The sequence below is a fragment of the Dipodomys merriami genome, unplaced genomic scaffold, assembly GCF_024711535.1.
Source record: "Dipodomys merriami isolate MVZ:Mamm:240054 unplaced genomic scaffold, mDipMer1.0.p SCAF_6, whole genome shotgun sequence".
NCBI lineage: Eukaryota > Metazoa > Chordata > Mammalia > Rodentia > Heteromyidae > Dipodomys > Dipodomys merriami.
This window is the reverse complement of record NW_027206179.1, coordinates 1304838-1319879: the sequence shown is the minus strand read 5'-3', so window position 1 is coordinate 1319879 and position 15042 is coordinate 1304838. Positions and strand designations below refer to the sequence as shown.

The 15042-nt window shown below is 49.5% G+C and overlaps 1 protein-coding gene across 6 annotated transcripts in view; it reads left to right on the top strand.

The window, feature by feature from the left end:
- Nucleotides 1–15042, top strand: part of Ilf3 (interleukin enhancer binding factor 3) — a 40762-nt gene that overhangs the window by 17954 nt on the left and 7766 nt on the right. For 4 of the 6 annotated variants that reach the window (XM_070002266.1, XM_070002265.1, XM_070002270.1 and 1 more), the window contains exons 2-11: nucleotides 4168–4263; nucleotides 5296–5331; nucleotides 5754–5983; nucleotides 6094–6271; nucleotides 10997–11144; nucleotides 12518–12609; nucleotides 12990–13085; nucleotides 13710–13821; nucleotides 14250–14347; nucleotides 14886–14997. In XM_070002266.1, the coding sequence (XP_069858367.1) occupies nucleotides 4261–4263; nucleotides 5296–5331; nucleotides 5754–5983; nucleotides 6094–6271; nucleotides 10997–11144; nucleotides 12518–12609; nucleotides 12990–13085; nucleotides 13710–13821; nucleotides 14250–14347; nucleotides 14886–14997 (1105 nt within the window). In that variant the 5' untranslated portion in view covers nucleotides 4168–4260. Of the gene's footprint in view, nucleotides 1–4167; nucleotides 4264–5295; nucleotides 5332–5738; nucleotides 5984–6093; nucleotides 6272–10996; nucleotides 11145–12517; nucleotides 12610–12989; nucleotides 13086–13709; nucleotides 13822–14249; nucleotides 14348–14885; nucleotides 14998–15042 lie in introns of all 6 variants that reach the window. The other 2 variants (XM_070002268.1, XM_070002267.1) reach the window with 2 other exon arrangements.

Below are 15042 nucleotides of genomic sequence, written 5' to 3'. Positions count from 1 at the left end.
GGCACACACACACAAAAACTTGGAGTAGGGGGGAGGCTGGGAAGGGATGTGAAGGGTAAACCAAAGGAGGAGGCTGCAATGCTTGGTAAGAAATGTACGCATTATCCTGCCCATGTAATTGTAACCCCTCTGTACAGTATGTTCACAAATAAAATTAAATTAAATTAAAAAAAAAACTTGGAGTAAAATACACTTGTAAGCAGAAGCAGATTGATGGGATCACTACAAAGATAACAAAGACTTGAGGTGACAGTCAAGCACAGCTGACTTCTCCCACATTTAGCTCGGCAGTATTTCCTGTCCTTGGCTGTGGGTGGTTTTCTGAGCTTTGGCTTAAATTTATGACATATGGAGGGGGGGAAAGGCTTTCATGGAACTTTTCAAACAGGCATCAATAAACCTTGGTCTACCTATCTCCCAGCCTCAACAGCTATGAACACTTTATAGGCTCTTGCATAGGTTGTGTCAGACTGATAGAAAAGACCTCGTCGGGGCTGGGAAGATGGTTCAGTGGTAGAGTGCTTGCCTTGTATGCATGAGGCCCTGGGTTCGATTCCTCAGCACCACATAAGCAGAAAAAGCCAGAAGTGGTGCTGTGGCTCAAGTGGTAGAGCGCTAGCCCTGAGCTGAAGAGATGAGGGACAGCGCCCAGGCCCAGAGTTCAAGCCCACGACCGACAAAAAAAAAAAAACGTTAAAAAAGAAAAGAAAAGACCTCCTCAAAGCTGGTGAGCTGATGGCGCACCCGTAACCCTTGCTACCCAGGAGGCCAATGTTTGCAGTTTGAATCCAGCCCAGGAAAGAAAGTCCAGCCAGGGCAAGAAAGTCCTTGAGATTCTAACTTCCATTTAACCAGTAAAAAGCCAGAAATGGCTGGGCACCAGTGGCACATGCTTGTTATCCTAGCTACTCAGGAGGCGGAGATCTGTGGATTGCGGTTCAAAGCCAGCCCAGGCAGGAAAAGTGGTGAAACTCTTTATCTCCAATAAGCTACCAGAAAACCAGAAGTGGCACTTTGGCTCAAGTGGTAGAGCGCTCACCTTGAGCTGAAGACGTGAGCAACAGCCGCCCAGGCCCAGAGTTCAAGCCCCAAGACTGACCAAAAAAAACCCCCAGAAATGGAGGGTATGGCTCAACTGGTAAAGCATTAGCCCTTAGTGAAAAAACCAAGTGAGAGAGAGAGGCCTTGAGTTCAAGTCTCAGTTCAGGCACACATAACAAAAGGCCTTCTTGAGACACAACTCAGCATCATTTACTTACCATCCTGCCCTAAGGAAAATTCCTTAATGCAGCCTGCGCGTGGACATGCAGCGCTTGAGTTGAGCTGTCAGCTGCCTGGGGATGTAGACCTTGTCAGAATGGAAGTTGTTGCCACAGTGGAGGGCCCATGGGGTTTGTGCTACCTGCTTGACAGCAACCTGTTTCGTTTCTGTGGTCTCCCGCAGAGGGTAGCACAGCACAGGGAACTCTATGGGAGCCGTTCCCATCACAAGTAGTGGCTGAACACAGTTCCGTGTCTGTATGGTAGCTCCCACACAGTCTCAGCGTGAGTGATCTCTCTCTATCCCATCCCGTGCTCTTCCTCTACCAAGCGCCCCTTCTCATTCTCCTTCCTTACTACCTCCTATTGCCTGGCTTCTTAGAAGTTAGGTTTAGCTTAGAACTTAGAAATGTGCAATTCTAGTTCCTGAAGCACTATGGGAAGTGACAGTGTTGAGTAGCTGTGGCAGAATTTGTCCTCAGAACTCATGCCTTCCCAGGTCTGAGCCTCCAGGTTGCTTGTGAGTAATGTAGATGGAAGGGAAAGGGGCTCACCAGGTACGATGTGGGAAGGGAGGCAGATTCTTCAGGTGCATATTAAGGAAGATGGCCTTCATTGTGGACTCATTGGGAAGATTTCAGTATGGCCAGACTGTTGGTACTGAGTGGGAATTGAGTAGGTTGTGGTTAGCATATTACTTAGAGAGCAGAATAGTAATTTTTGGCTCCTTTGTCCTGAAGACTTGGGTTGTACTTTTCAGCATCTCAGCCGCCCTGAAGTTTACCCAGTTGGTGATGGTGTCACATCTTGTCGTATTTGTCAAGAGCCTCTTGCCTTTCTACAGAAGCCCTTTTGGGACCTTCGTCTCTCTTTTTTTTTTTTTTTGTCGGTCGTGGGGCTTGAACTCTGGGCCTGGGCGCTGTCCCTCAGCTCTTCGGCTCAAGGCGAGCGCTCTACCACTTGAGCTACAGAGCCACTTCTGGTTTTCTGGTGGTTTATTGGAGATAGGAGTCTCACGGTCTCTCCTGCCCGGGCTGGCTTTGAACCGCGATCCTCAGATCTCAGCCTCCTGAGTAGCTAGGATTACAGGCGTGAGCCACCAGCGCCTGGCTCAGGACCTTAGTCTCTTATGGCTGCTTACCCCTCAAGACTCAGAGACCAAGATTATTAATTATTTATTTATGTATTTATTTTTTGGTCAGTTGTGGGGACTGAACTCTAAGTCTGGGCGCTGTCCCTCTTCAGCTCAAGGTGAGCGCTTACCACTTGAGCCACAGCACCACTTCTGGCTTTTTCTGCTTATGTGGTGCTGAAGAATGGAAACCAGGGCCTCATGCATGCGAGGCAAGCACTCTACCACTGAGCCACCTTCCCAGCCCCCAAGATTATTTTTTTGTTTTGATCGAGACACAAGATCTGTCTGGCTATCAAACTTCAGGGTCCTTCTATCTTAACCTCCATAATTCTGGGATTTATAGTAGTGCACAACCATGTGCTACAAAGCACCTTTTTTTTTTTTTTTTTTTTTCATTTTTTTCTTTTCCCCACTCACATTCCCCCCACACCTTTTTGTTGTTGTTGTTGGTCATGGGGCTTGAACCCTGGGGCCTGGGTGTTATCCATCAAGTCTTCAGCTCCAGACTAGTACTCTACCACTTGAGCCATAGTGCCATTTCTGGTTTTCTGGTGGTTCATTGGAGATAAGTCTCACTGGTGGTGGCTCAGTGGTAGAGCGCTTACCATGCATGCATGAGGCCCTGGGTTCGATTCCTCAGTACCACATAAGCAAAAATAAAAAAGCTGGAAGTGGCGCTGTGGCTCAAGCGGTAGAGCTCTAGCCTTGAGCTGAAGAGCTGAGGGACAGCGCCCAGACCCAGAGTTCAGGCCCCACTACCAGACCCCCCAAAAAAGGGGGAGGCTGGGAAGGTGGCTCAGTGGTAGAGCACTTGCCTTGCATGCATGAGGCCCTGGGTTCGATTCCTCAGCACCACATAAGCAAAAAGAAAAAAAAGCTGGAAGTAGCACTGTGGCTCAAGTGGTAGAGTGCTAGCCTTGAGCTGAAGAGCTGAGGGACTTGGCCAGGCCCAGAGTTCAGGCCCCACAATCGGACCCCCCCCCCCCCAAAGAAAAAAAGAGTCTCACTGGCTTTCCTGGACGGACTGGCTTTGAATCACAATCCTCAGATCTTAGCCTCCTAAGCAGCTAGGATTACAGGTGTGTTTCATTTTGCTGTGTTTTATTTGGAGTTAGGAATGGAACCAGGGCCTGACATATATTTTTTTTTAATTGGTCATGGGGCTTGAACTCTGGGCTTGGGCGCTGTCCTTGTGCTCTTCAGCTCAAGGCAAGCGCTCTACCACTTGAGCCACAGCGCCACTTCCAGTTTTCTAGTCCTTTATTGGACATAAGAGTCTCATGGACTTTCCTCCCTGGGCTGGCTTTGAACTGGGATTCTCAGATCTCAGCCTCCTGAGTAGTTAGGATTACAGGCATGAGCCATGCCTGACACATATTAAAGCACGTGTTGTACCACTAATTAAAGCAGGTGTTTTACCACTTGGAGCTTTGGGGGTATAGTCAGTGGACCCTGGGTTTGATCTAAGCACTGGCAAGGTAAATTGTGTGTATATGTGAAGAAATGATGAAAGATAATAAAAGAGAAAGTAAAGATTTTCTGAGTCTAGGCCTAGAGTCATACCTGGCTTTTGCAAAGCAGATGTTTTCATTTAAGGAAGTTGTGATTGGTTACTTGGACATAGAGATGTATCCTGCTGGGTGAACATGCCCCTTCATGTGGAGGGAGCACCTGTGGTGGTCTCGCTGCCAAGTACCTGGCGGCGCCCAGAGCTACTAATGTTTCATCCATTTTGAAATATTTGAGACTAAAAAGATTTTCTGGTCTTATAGATAGTTGAAGTATTGATAACACCAAGAAAATCTATCACAATTTGAAAAGATAAGCAAAAGTGATTTCCGGACACTACAGAAAGAGAAGCAAAAATGGTAAGAACAATTTTTCTTTGATTACAGATATTTCTTCATTTATGTACAAAGATGTTTGTAGCATTTCCCCGAAGAGTTTGATTCTACTATCATTTCCTACTAGGATTTTTTTTTTTTCGGCCATGGGGCTTGAACTCTGGGCCTGGGCACTGTCCCTTAGGTCTTAAGCTCAAGGCAAGTGCTCTACTCCTTGAGCCACAGTGCCACTTCTGGTTTTCTAGTGGTTTTATTGGAGATAAGAGTCTCATGGATTTTACTTCCCTGGCTGGCTTTGAACTGTGATCCTCAGATCTCAGCCTCCTGAGTAGTTAGGATTACAGGTGTGAGCCACCAGCACCCGGCCCTAGGGTTTTTGTTTTGTTTTGTTTTTGTTGGTGGTGGGACTTGAACTCTGGGCTTGGGTGCTGTCCTTGCGCTCTTCAGCTCAAGGCAAGTGCTCTACCCCTTGAGCCACAGCGCCACTTCCGGTTTTCTAGTGGTTTATTAGAGATAAGAGTATCACGGACTTTCCTGCCCAGGCTGGCTTTGAACTGGGATCCTTAGATCTCAGCCTCCTGAATAGTTAGGATTACAGGCGTGAGCCACAGGCACCTGGCTGCTCTTTTTTTTTTTTTTTTTTTTTTTTTTTGGTCATTTGTGGGGCCTAGGCCCTGTCCTTGAGCTTTTCTGCTTAAGGTTAGTGCTCTACCACTTTGAGCCACAGCTCCACTTTGGTTTTCTGCTGGTTCATTGGAGATACGAGTCTCACAAACTTTTCTGCCCGGGCTGCCTTTGAACCAGGACCCTCAGATCTGAGCCTCCTGAGTAGCTGGGATGACAGTTGTGAGCGACAGGCAAGGCCTGTTAGGCTTTTTGAACTATAAAGTAATATCTACCATCATATCTGTGTTTCCATGGCCAGCGGGGTTTAAGTTACCTGCGGTCCTCCGCGGTTTGCCAGAGTTAAATTCCAGCAGTAGACAATTCCTAAATTTTAAATTGCACGCCCTCACCATGCCTGCGTCATTCACCTCACTTCATCTCATCACGTAGGCCTTGTATCATCACTTCATCACGAGGAGAAGAAGGGTGAGTACAACACATTATTTTGAGAGAAAACCCACATTCACATAGCTTTTATTACAGTATTGTTAGCATTGCTCTATGTGCTGAAGTGACAAATTGAACCGTACAATGTATGTAGAGGAAAAACAGGCTTTCCTGGGTTCAGTATTGTCTGCAAGTGTCCATTGGGGATCTTGGCTTGTACTCCCATGGATAAAGGGGACTACTGTAGTATGGAAATGAGGGAAATCTATCAGATGTTCTGTTTCTCCCACTCCCTGGAGAGAGCAGCTGAGATTTGGTGTCACCTTCTGAGTCTCCTTCAGTTGGCACTCATACAGATACAGTCTTATGTGAATGGCGGTGCATCATTTGGAGCTTAAATGCTAAGTGGTGGGTTGCTTGCTCTCTTTGCATCATTTTTAGTATAGTTTTCGCATTTCCAGCGTCCAATGCGAATTTTTGTGAATGACGATCGCCATGTAATGGCAAAGCATTCTTCGGTTTATCCGACACAAGAGGAGCTGGAGGCAGTGCAGAACATGGTGTCCCATACTGAGCGGGCGCTCAAAGCGGTGTCTGACTGGATCGATGAGCAGGAGAAGGGCAGCGGCGAGCCCGCCGAGTCTGACAACATGGACACAGCTCCGGACGATGAGAACAAAGAAGGGGCTGGGTAAGTGCTAGCCAGGCCAGGGCTCAGCATAGAGTTTCCTGAGAAGCTGTAGCCTTTCTGGGTTCTGGCTACACCTATCCCTACTGAACCAGACTCTCATCGTCCCTCAGGGAACAGAAAGCAGAACACATGACCAGGACCCTCCGGGGTGTGATGCGGGTTGGTCTGGTGGCCAAGGGCCTTCTGCTAAAGGGAGACTTGGATCTGGAGCTGGTACTGCTCTGTAAGGAGAAGCCTACAACTGCCCTCCTGGACAAGGTAGCAGACAACCTGGCCATCCAGCTCGCTGTGAGTGTGACCACAACTAACAGACTCCTCGGGGCTGAGGGCAGCGGGTGGGCTGGTGGAGGACCCGGGGCAGAGGATGGAAACTAGCCCGTGTTATGGGTCATGTCCGCCTTTGCACTTCTCGTGCATGCACCTTTCTCACAGGTAGCAGGCATATGCCACAGAGCCACAGCGTTGGTGGTAACTCACCTGCTGGCTACTAGGGTGGTGCCCAGACACTGGCAGCTAGTGAGGTCCTGCGCCCACTGTTCACCATCGTGCACAGCGTCGAGGCTGTTTTGCTGGGGGTAGAATGCCCATGCTGCAGTGGATGTGGAAAGAAGGAAGGAATGAAAATGACGTTTCTCAGAGCCAGACTTGGACAAATACAGAATTAAAAAAACATTAATCAATCAATTCTTATTTATTTATTTTTGCCAATCCTGAGGCTTGAACTCAAGACCTGGGTGCTGTCCTTGAGCTTCTTCGTGTTCAAGGCTAGCACTCTGCCACTTGAACCACAGTGCCACTTACAGCTTTTTCTGGGAGGTTTATTGGAGATAAGAGTTTCACAGACTTTCCTGCATGGGCTGGCTTCAAACTGTGATCCTCAGATCTCAGCCTCCTGAGTAGCTAGGATTATAAGCATGAGCTACTGGCGCCTGGCACCAGAAATACTTTTTTTTTTGGTCGGTCTGGGCGCTGTTCCACAGCACCACTTCCATCTTTCTGCTGTTTATGTGGTGCTGAGGAATCAAACCCAGGGCCTCATGCATGCGAGGCAAGCACTCTACCACTGAGTAACTTACCAGCCCCTACTTTTTTGGGGCTGGGAATGTGGCTTTGTGGTAGAGTGCTTATCTAGCATGCATGAAACCCTGGGTTTGATTTCTCGGTACCACATATACATAAAAATCCAGAGGTGGCACTGTGGCTCAAGTGAGAGTGCTAGCCTTGAGCAAAAGAGGCTCAGGGACAGTGCCCAGGCCCTAATACGGAGGGGAGCCATCTATTTTAGTTACAAAGGCAATGGTCTGTGACATTTATTGAGCATTTCCTATACTAGACTCTAGGCCAGAAGTACTGTGGTTCCCCCCCCCTTTTTCTTAGCTTACATTAGTCATTAGAATTGCATTGTCATTGTTACTTTTCTGCATTTACAGTGCATGTACTATGTACACATTTACAGTCTGTGTTCAATATATTAGGGAAAGCAATTTGTTACAAATGATTCTTCTCCCCTTCCTGCCCCCCCTCTGGTCCTGGGGCTTGAACTCAGGCCTTGGTGCTGTCCTGAGTAGCTAGGATTACATGCATGAGCCAGAGGCATCCTACTTAAAATTATTCTTTTTGGTGGTGCTGGGCATGCTACCTACCACTGAGTTGCATCTCCAGTCCTTAGTTTTTCTTTTTTTGTCAGTCGTGGGGCTTGAACTCTGGGCCTGGGCGCTGTCCCTCAGCTCTTCAGCTCAAGGCGAGCGCTCTACCACTTGAGCTACAGCGCCACTTCCGGTTTTCTGGTGGTTTATTGGAGATAGGAGTCTCCCAGTCTCTCCTGCCCGGGCTGGCTTTGAACCGCGATCCTCAGATCTCAGCCTCCTAAGTAGCTAGGATTACAGGCGTGAGCCACCAGCGCCCTGCTCAGCCCTTAGTTTTTCAAGGCTATGTAGTTGAGTTTTTCTGTGAAGTTGCTATGTTGACCAGGCTGGCCTCAAATTCATGATCTTCCTTACTCAGCCTCCCTAGTCGTGTAGTGTACTTCAAGAATGATAAATGTTTTTATAGGAAGAACTATTGTAAAATCATTCCTTAAGTATACAAATAATAATAGCTCAGTGTTGTAGAGCATGTGTTTAAACATTTTCTTTTCTTTTTTGGGGGGCGGTGTCCAGTCGTGGGCCTGAACTCTGGGCCTGGGCCCTGTCCCTCAGCTCTTCAGCTCAAGGCTAGCGCTCTACCACTTGAGCTACAGCGCCACTTCCGGCTTTTTTTCTTTTTGCTTATGTGGTGCTGAGGAATCGAACCCAGTTCCTCAAGCATGCAAGGCAAGAGTTCTACCACTGAGCCACCTTCCCGGCCCCAGTGTTTAAGCATTTTCAAGGCTAGATTGCTCAAAAATATGTGGTACTGGGACTTGAACTCAGGACCTGGGCTCTGTCCCTGAGCTTCTTTTGCTCAAGGCTAATCTCTACTACATGAGCCACAGCTCTACTTTTGGCTTTTTTGGGGATAGTTTTGTGGAGATAAGAGTCTCACAGACTTCTGTCTGGGCTGGCTTCAAACTACGGTCCTCAGAGCTCAGCCTCCTGAGTTGCTAGATTACAAGCGTGAGACACTGGCACCTGCCTATTTCCCTAGCTTTTTCACTACTATTGAGTCACAGCTCCACTTGAGTTATGAGTCTCATGAACTTTTCGACCCAGGCCAGCATCAAACCCTGATCCTCATTTCATCCTCAGTATCTAGAATTACAAGCATGAGCCACCAGTGCCCAGAATTATTATTATTTTTTCGGTCATGGGGCTTGAACGCTGTCCCTCAGCTCTTCAGCTCAAGGCTAGTGCACTACCACTTGAGCCTCAGTGCCACTTCCGGTTTTCTGAGTGGTTTATTGGAGATAAGAGTTTCATGGACTTTACTGCCCAGGATGGCTTTGAACTGTGATCCTCAGATCTCAGCCTCCTGAGTAGCTAGGATTACAGATGTGAGCCACCGATGCCTGGCTAGTGCCCAGAATTTTGCTGATGCTTGACAATTGATTTTTCCTTGATGATAGTTGGTGTCAACTCCAACACCTATGAGCAAGGCCCAGGAACGCCATTGAGCATCCTGTGATGCATAGAACTGCTTCCCAGCTTCAAATTACCCACCTAGATAGAATGTTGATTATGTGGAATTTGTGAAATCCTAACAGACTTTCCCTTCCATTCGTTCAGCATAGTAATGAGTATGAGAAGGCTCGAGTTTTCTCCAAGTCATTTGAATGATCATATAAGCAGTGGAGCAATTGTGCCAGATACGCACACTGGGTACCACTCATGTCCAGTGGCTGCTGCCAGCTTAGAGCCTGTGGTGACTGCATATTTGCCTGGGCTACTCTGCTTCAGTTGAAATGTTTCTATAGTCTTGCCACATGGGCATGTTAAGTCCACAGCTTGTGACCCTCAATCTTTTTTTTTGGGGGGGGGGTCTGGTCGTGGGCCTGAACTCTGGGGTTGGACGCTGTCCCTCAGCTCTTCAGCTCAAGGCTAGCGCTCTACCACTTGAGCCACAGCGCCACTTCCGGCTTTTTTCTTTTTGCTTATGTGGTGCTGAGGAATCGGACCTAGGGCCTCAGGCATGCAAGGCAAGCGCTCTACCACTGAGCCACCTTCCCAGCCCTGTGACCCTCAATCTTGAAGTCTTGAGCTAGGTGTGGTGGTGTGCATGCCTGTAATACCAGCCCGAGGGATACTGAGGCAGGTAGGCAGAAGGATAATAAATTCTCTGCCAGCCTGGCGTATGTAGTAAGACCCTGTCTTCAAAAAATAGACCTTTTCCATATGAATTGATTTATTGAAAATTACTGTTAGGTAACCAAAGGAAGATTCACGCATAGTTTTTTCCCCAGTCTTGAATAATTTCTTCTTACTATGTTGCCCAGCTGGCCTTGAACTCATGAATCTTTTCCCTCAGGTTCTGAGTGCTAGTATTACAAGGTGAGCTGTTTATTCCTGCCTTCTGATTGCAATTTCTTCTTTTAACTTAAGTAGTTGTACAAAGGTATTTCAATTCAACATAACAGTTTATGAGGACAATGTTTTGTTCCCCCACCCCACCTTGTGCCCAACCCCACCCATCCCTTCAAGTTGCCTTTTTTTAAAAAGTTGGTTCTGGTACTGGGGCTTCTACTCAGGACCTAGGTGCTGTCTTGTAATCATGGCCTGGGCCCAGTCCCGTAGCTATCTGGGTCAAGGCTGGCACTCTACCACTTCAGTCACAGCTACATTTCAGGCCTTTTTTTTTTTTTTTTTTTTTTAAATATACTGGTTAGTTGGTGATGGACTTTCCTGCCTGGGCTGGCTGTGAACCTTTTTTTTCTCTCTCTCTCTCTTCTCCCAGTCGTGGTGCTTGAACTTAGGGCCTGGTAACTCTACTGTGTCTGAACTTTTTCACTCAAGGCTAGCACTCTACCACTTTGAGCCATAGTGCCACATCTGGTTTTCTGGTGGTTAATTGGAGATAGGACTTTCAGTCTCACAGACTTTCCTGCCTGGGCTGGCTTTGAATTGTGATCCTTAGATCTTAGCCTTCTGAGTAGGATTATAGGCATGAGCCTGGCTCGCAGCTTTGCCTTTGAACCTTGATCCTCAGATCTTCACCTCCTGAGTAGCTAAGGTCTGTGAGAGCCAGTGTGCCCTAGCTCCATCTATTATCGGTTTGGAGATGGTCATTTTGCCCCGTTACTTGGCTGCTTCTGAACTGCTGGGCTCATGATCCTCTCTTTCCGCTTCCTTGAGTTGCGGAGATCACTGCACTGCATGCTTCTCCTTTTGTGTTTTCAACCTCCTGGTGGAAGTGGCTTGTCTTGCTGTGTGACTTAGTGGTTCCCTCCCTGGAGTGCCTAGAAAATGCCCGGCGTTGGAGTGGGTCAGTTAGGTCCTGAAGTCTGGCTGGACGCCTTCGCTCCAGGAAGCGGCAGAGCCAGCCAGCATTATTGATGGCGCTGCAGACCAAGTGTTTTGAAAGCTGTATTTTCTTTTCCAGACTGTAACAGAAGACAAGTATGAAATTCTCCAATCTGTGGATGATGCTGCCATTGTGATAAAAAACACAAAAGAACCTCCATTGTCCCTGACCATCCACCTGACATCCCCTGTTGTCAGAGAAGAAATGGAAAAAGTATTAGCTGGAGGTAGGGAGGCTGAGACAGACTGACAGAGTTCTGAAACCTTGGAGTTGCCTCGCTGGTCAAATGTGCTATTCAGTTTTAGACTGCTTTGATCAGAGGGTGTCGGTATAGCTCTGACCCATTTTTAACTCTTGAGATCACGTGTCTGCCTGGGTCTCGAGCCCTCGGCAGTTTGACCGATGGAGGCACTAAAAGTGAGTAGCACTGTTCAGAGAGGAAGGCGCCATTGTGCTTCTTTTAAGATTTCTCGTAAGACTTCTCAAATGTGTTTGCAACTTGTGTCCATGGTGAACTATTCTGGTATTGGAAAGGAGTGTCCCTGGTAATCTTCCGGTTTTGTAACTGGTAACCACACCCCCGATGGCTTGGGCATGAACATAGGAGTTGGGAGGTCAGCGTGCGCTGCAGAACTGAGGTGTCTTCCTTTGTCCTCTGCCTCTGTCGCCTTCCATCACCCTTGAGGGTCTGAGAAGCCAGGGGGCTCGTACAGAGGTTTGGATAAGGTTTGAAACCATTGGATACTTTCCATATGGATTTTTTGTCCTTCAGACTCTAGTGCTGCCTTTGCGATTTACCATGCAGCCTGGGCCCTCCTGGCCTCATCTCAGGCCTTATCCAAATCCCTGATGGACAAGTGGCAGAGCAGACATGCGCCCCAGCAGTACTGCAGCCTAGGCTGACGCCGCCCCCTTGCTGCTGTTGATTCCCTGTGGCTCTCATTCCAGTGCGAATGACCAAAGCCTTCATAGTTTATCCATGTAGGGACGCTGGACCTTTGACCAACAGGACTCTCTCTGTCAAGGGCTGGGGTAGGGCAGTCCCGCCTGGTGGGCGGAGGTGGTCCCCTTTGCCGCAGATTCCTCCGGGGATGGCTGTCGGAAGCAGAGAGGGAGTTCATTTCCACTCCCCCCACCTTTTTTGTGTTTGTTTTTCCTATTGAAAATTCTAGCCTAGCTAACTTATGGGGAGAAAGCAAGGGACTGGTCTATTAGAAGATAGGATCAGCCTATCTTTTCCCCTTCCCCATGGATTATTCCTTTTAGAATGAATAACTTCCCACTTTGGATTTTTTTTCCTTTTTTTCTTTTTTCTTTTTTTTGTTTTTTTGTTTTTTGTTTTCTTTTTGTTTCTGTTTTTTGTTTTTTGTTTTTTGTTTTTTTGTTTTGTTTTTTGGAGGGGGCCTCCGATTTTTTTTCTGATTTCCTCTCAGGGCAGAGTTGATTGCGCTCTAGCTTCTCCTTCCCTGGCCTAGGGTGGAGACGAATGCAGATTCTGGGAGACTGAGCTGCCCTTTAGGAAGCTGCCACTTCCCCTTTCCACCTGACAGAACCCCTTGGTCAAACTGTGCCTTGTCTTCTTATTCCATCCATGAATAGAAACGCTATCAGTCAACGATCCCCCGGATGTTCTGGACAGGCAGAAATGCCTTGCTGCCTTGGCGTCCCTCCGACACGCCAAGTGGTTCCAGGTTTGCATTTTGTTCTTCTCTTTGTCTTTTGGTAGAGAATTCCTAAGTTTTAATGTGGCTAACTTTGACCATAAAGTCTCTATATAACATTGACCATAGCCGTGCCATCTTGTTAGCACCTGCGGCCGTGCAGCTGCTAAAGGAGCGCACTAAACCAATTGGACACCCCCAGGAGGCTCGCACCAGCACAGGTGGGCTGCTGCTGCTTTGCCTCGAGTAACAGCACTGTCTGGGCAGGGAGCGCGCAGCGGGCCACACCCTTGGTGGTCTTGCACCCCTGCTTACCCTTGGCAAAGCAGCACCGTGAGACTTGTGTTGTTCATGTTTGCCTGGCATCTGGCGATGCCTCTGTGTAAAGGGCCTGTGCTTTCTTCCTCCAGGCCAGAGCCAACGGGCTGAAGTCCTGTGTCATTGTCATCCGGGTCCTGAGGGACCTGTGTACACGTGTACCCACCTGGGGACCCCTTAGAGGATGGGTAAGGCCCCTTCCAGTTGGGGATACAGAGCAGTGGGAGCAGAGGGCGTCCCTATCCCAGGAATCATACGTGGTGCTGGGCAGGCAGGGTGCTCTGGGGTGTCGCCGTCATACTCCCTCAGAGCAGCTAGTGGAGAACTGCTGAGATGCTTCAGAGTCCCGGGCGGGGGGTAGGGGGGTGCTAAGAACAAGGCTAGCACCTTTTGTGGGGGACACGCAGCTCTCAATGAGGAGCGGAGGAGGCTGGCTGCTTGCTGGAGCGGTGTGCCCCACTCTATAGCAAAGCGCTTGCTTGCCTCAGTTTCTAAGCCAGTAAAAGAGCGTCCCGGGCCAGCCAGTTCTGACTGGCTGCCATGCCCTTGCAGCCCGCTCTGAAGACGTTTGTAAATGATCACATTTTATTATAATGACCTAAAGACATCTTCGGCATGCCTCCTGGCCCATAAGCCGAAAGAATTTCATGTCCTTTTCAGAAAGTCTGCCCGTGTGTGTCTGTCCCCTGCTGTGTTGGGCTGTGACATTGCCATGGTGGCTGTGGCTCCTCCACCCACTCCGTAATAACGCTCCCCTGGGAATTAGCTGTCCCCTTCTGCAGCGGTGGCTCACTGTTCCTCTTGCCTTTTAGCCCCTGGAGTTGCTGTGTGAGAAATCCATCGGCACGGCCAACAGGCCTATGGGTGCTGGCGAGGCCCTGCGGAGAGTGCTGGAGTGCCTGGCTTCGGGCATCGTGATGCCAGGTTGGGGCCTTGTGCTTTGAGAAGTGGCAGGGAAAGGACAGGGATCAAGGCCCTGTGGCCACCTCCTCTCCGGTCCACTAACTGGGTTAGGGCAGCAGCAGCAGCCCCAGGTCCCCTAGGGCGAAGCATGTGACTACCCTCTTGCACCATCATATCCAGCCCTGAGCCGGGTCCGCAGCCCTGATTCCAAGGGCGGATCCGGGGGCAGTGGTGACCCACTCCCACGTGGCTTTTCTTGCTCTGAGACACATGTGGATTATTTCTGTCAAGGGCTGGACGCCGAGTGGGTCACCGAGCTCGGCGTGTTTTCCAGAGCTGGGTGTGGATGGGGCGCGGGGGGGTAACGCACCTGGTCCCTCAGCCAGCAGAACTCTTCCGAGACGCTAAAAGATAATCCTCTGCATATCTTCCTTGTTTCCTGCCTTCAGATGGTTCTGGCATTTATGACCCTTGTGAAAAAGAAGCCACTGATGCTATTGGGCATCTAGACAGACAGCAACGGGAAGATATCACACAGAGTGCGCAGGTATAGTCGTCGCCATTGCCAGCGTGAGCCCTTGCCCAGTCTGCACTCACTGGCTCCCAGTTCCATGACTGGCTATTCTCAGGGCAGCCCCTGGATCGCAGGCTCAGGTTGGGGACAAAGGCGAAGGCACAGATCTGATACAGGGTGCCCCAATCTGGGCTGCTTCTTTCCCCTGGTGCCATGCGTGGTGGTTGTCTGCCCCTCCCTCCACTTGCCCGCGTGCCATGTTTGCACGAGGACCGTTCTGGGGCTCTTCCCCGGCAGGCTCACCACGTGGCTCCGTGTGGCAACCAGTCCCCAGGTTGGGGTCTCCTGTATTCCTCTCCGGGGGGGTGGTCACAGACCGGCCCTCCCCCACAGCGAGGCTGGGCTCAAGTAGTCAGGCCCTGCCGTAGCTGTCAGGGAACCCCTTGCTGATGTAGGGGAGACCATTAGCAGCCCAGCAGTTCCTGCCCCCCTCGCAGACAGCAGTAGTGAGCGCACAGACCGAGGCCTCGGCGCCGGGCATCCGAGTGAAACTCTTCTTCCCCCCCTCCAGCACGCTCTGCGGCTCGCTGCGTTCGGCCAGCTCCATAAAGTGCTGGGCATGGACCCCCTGCCCTCCAAGATGCCCAAGAAACCAAAGAACGAGAACCCAGTGGACTACACCGGTACGGGTGCCCGGCGCCGGGCCGAGGGCCAAGGGCCGCTCCCGC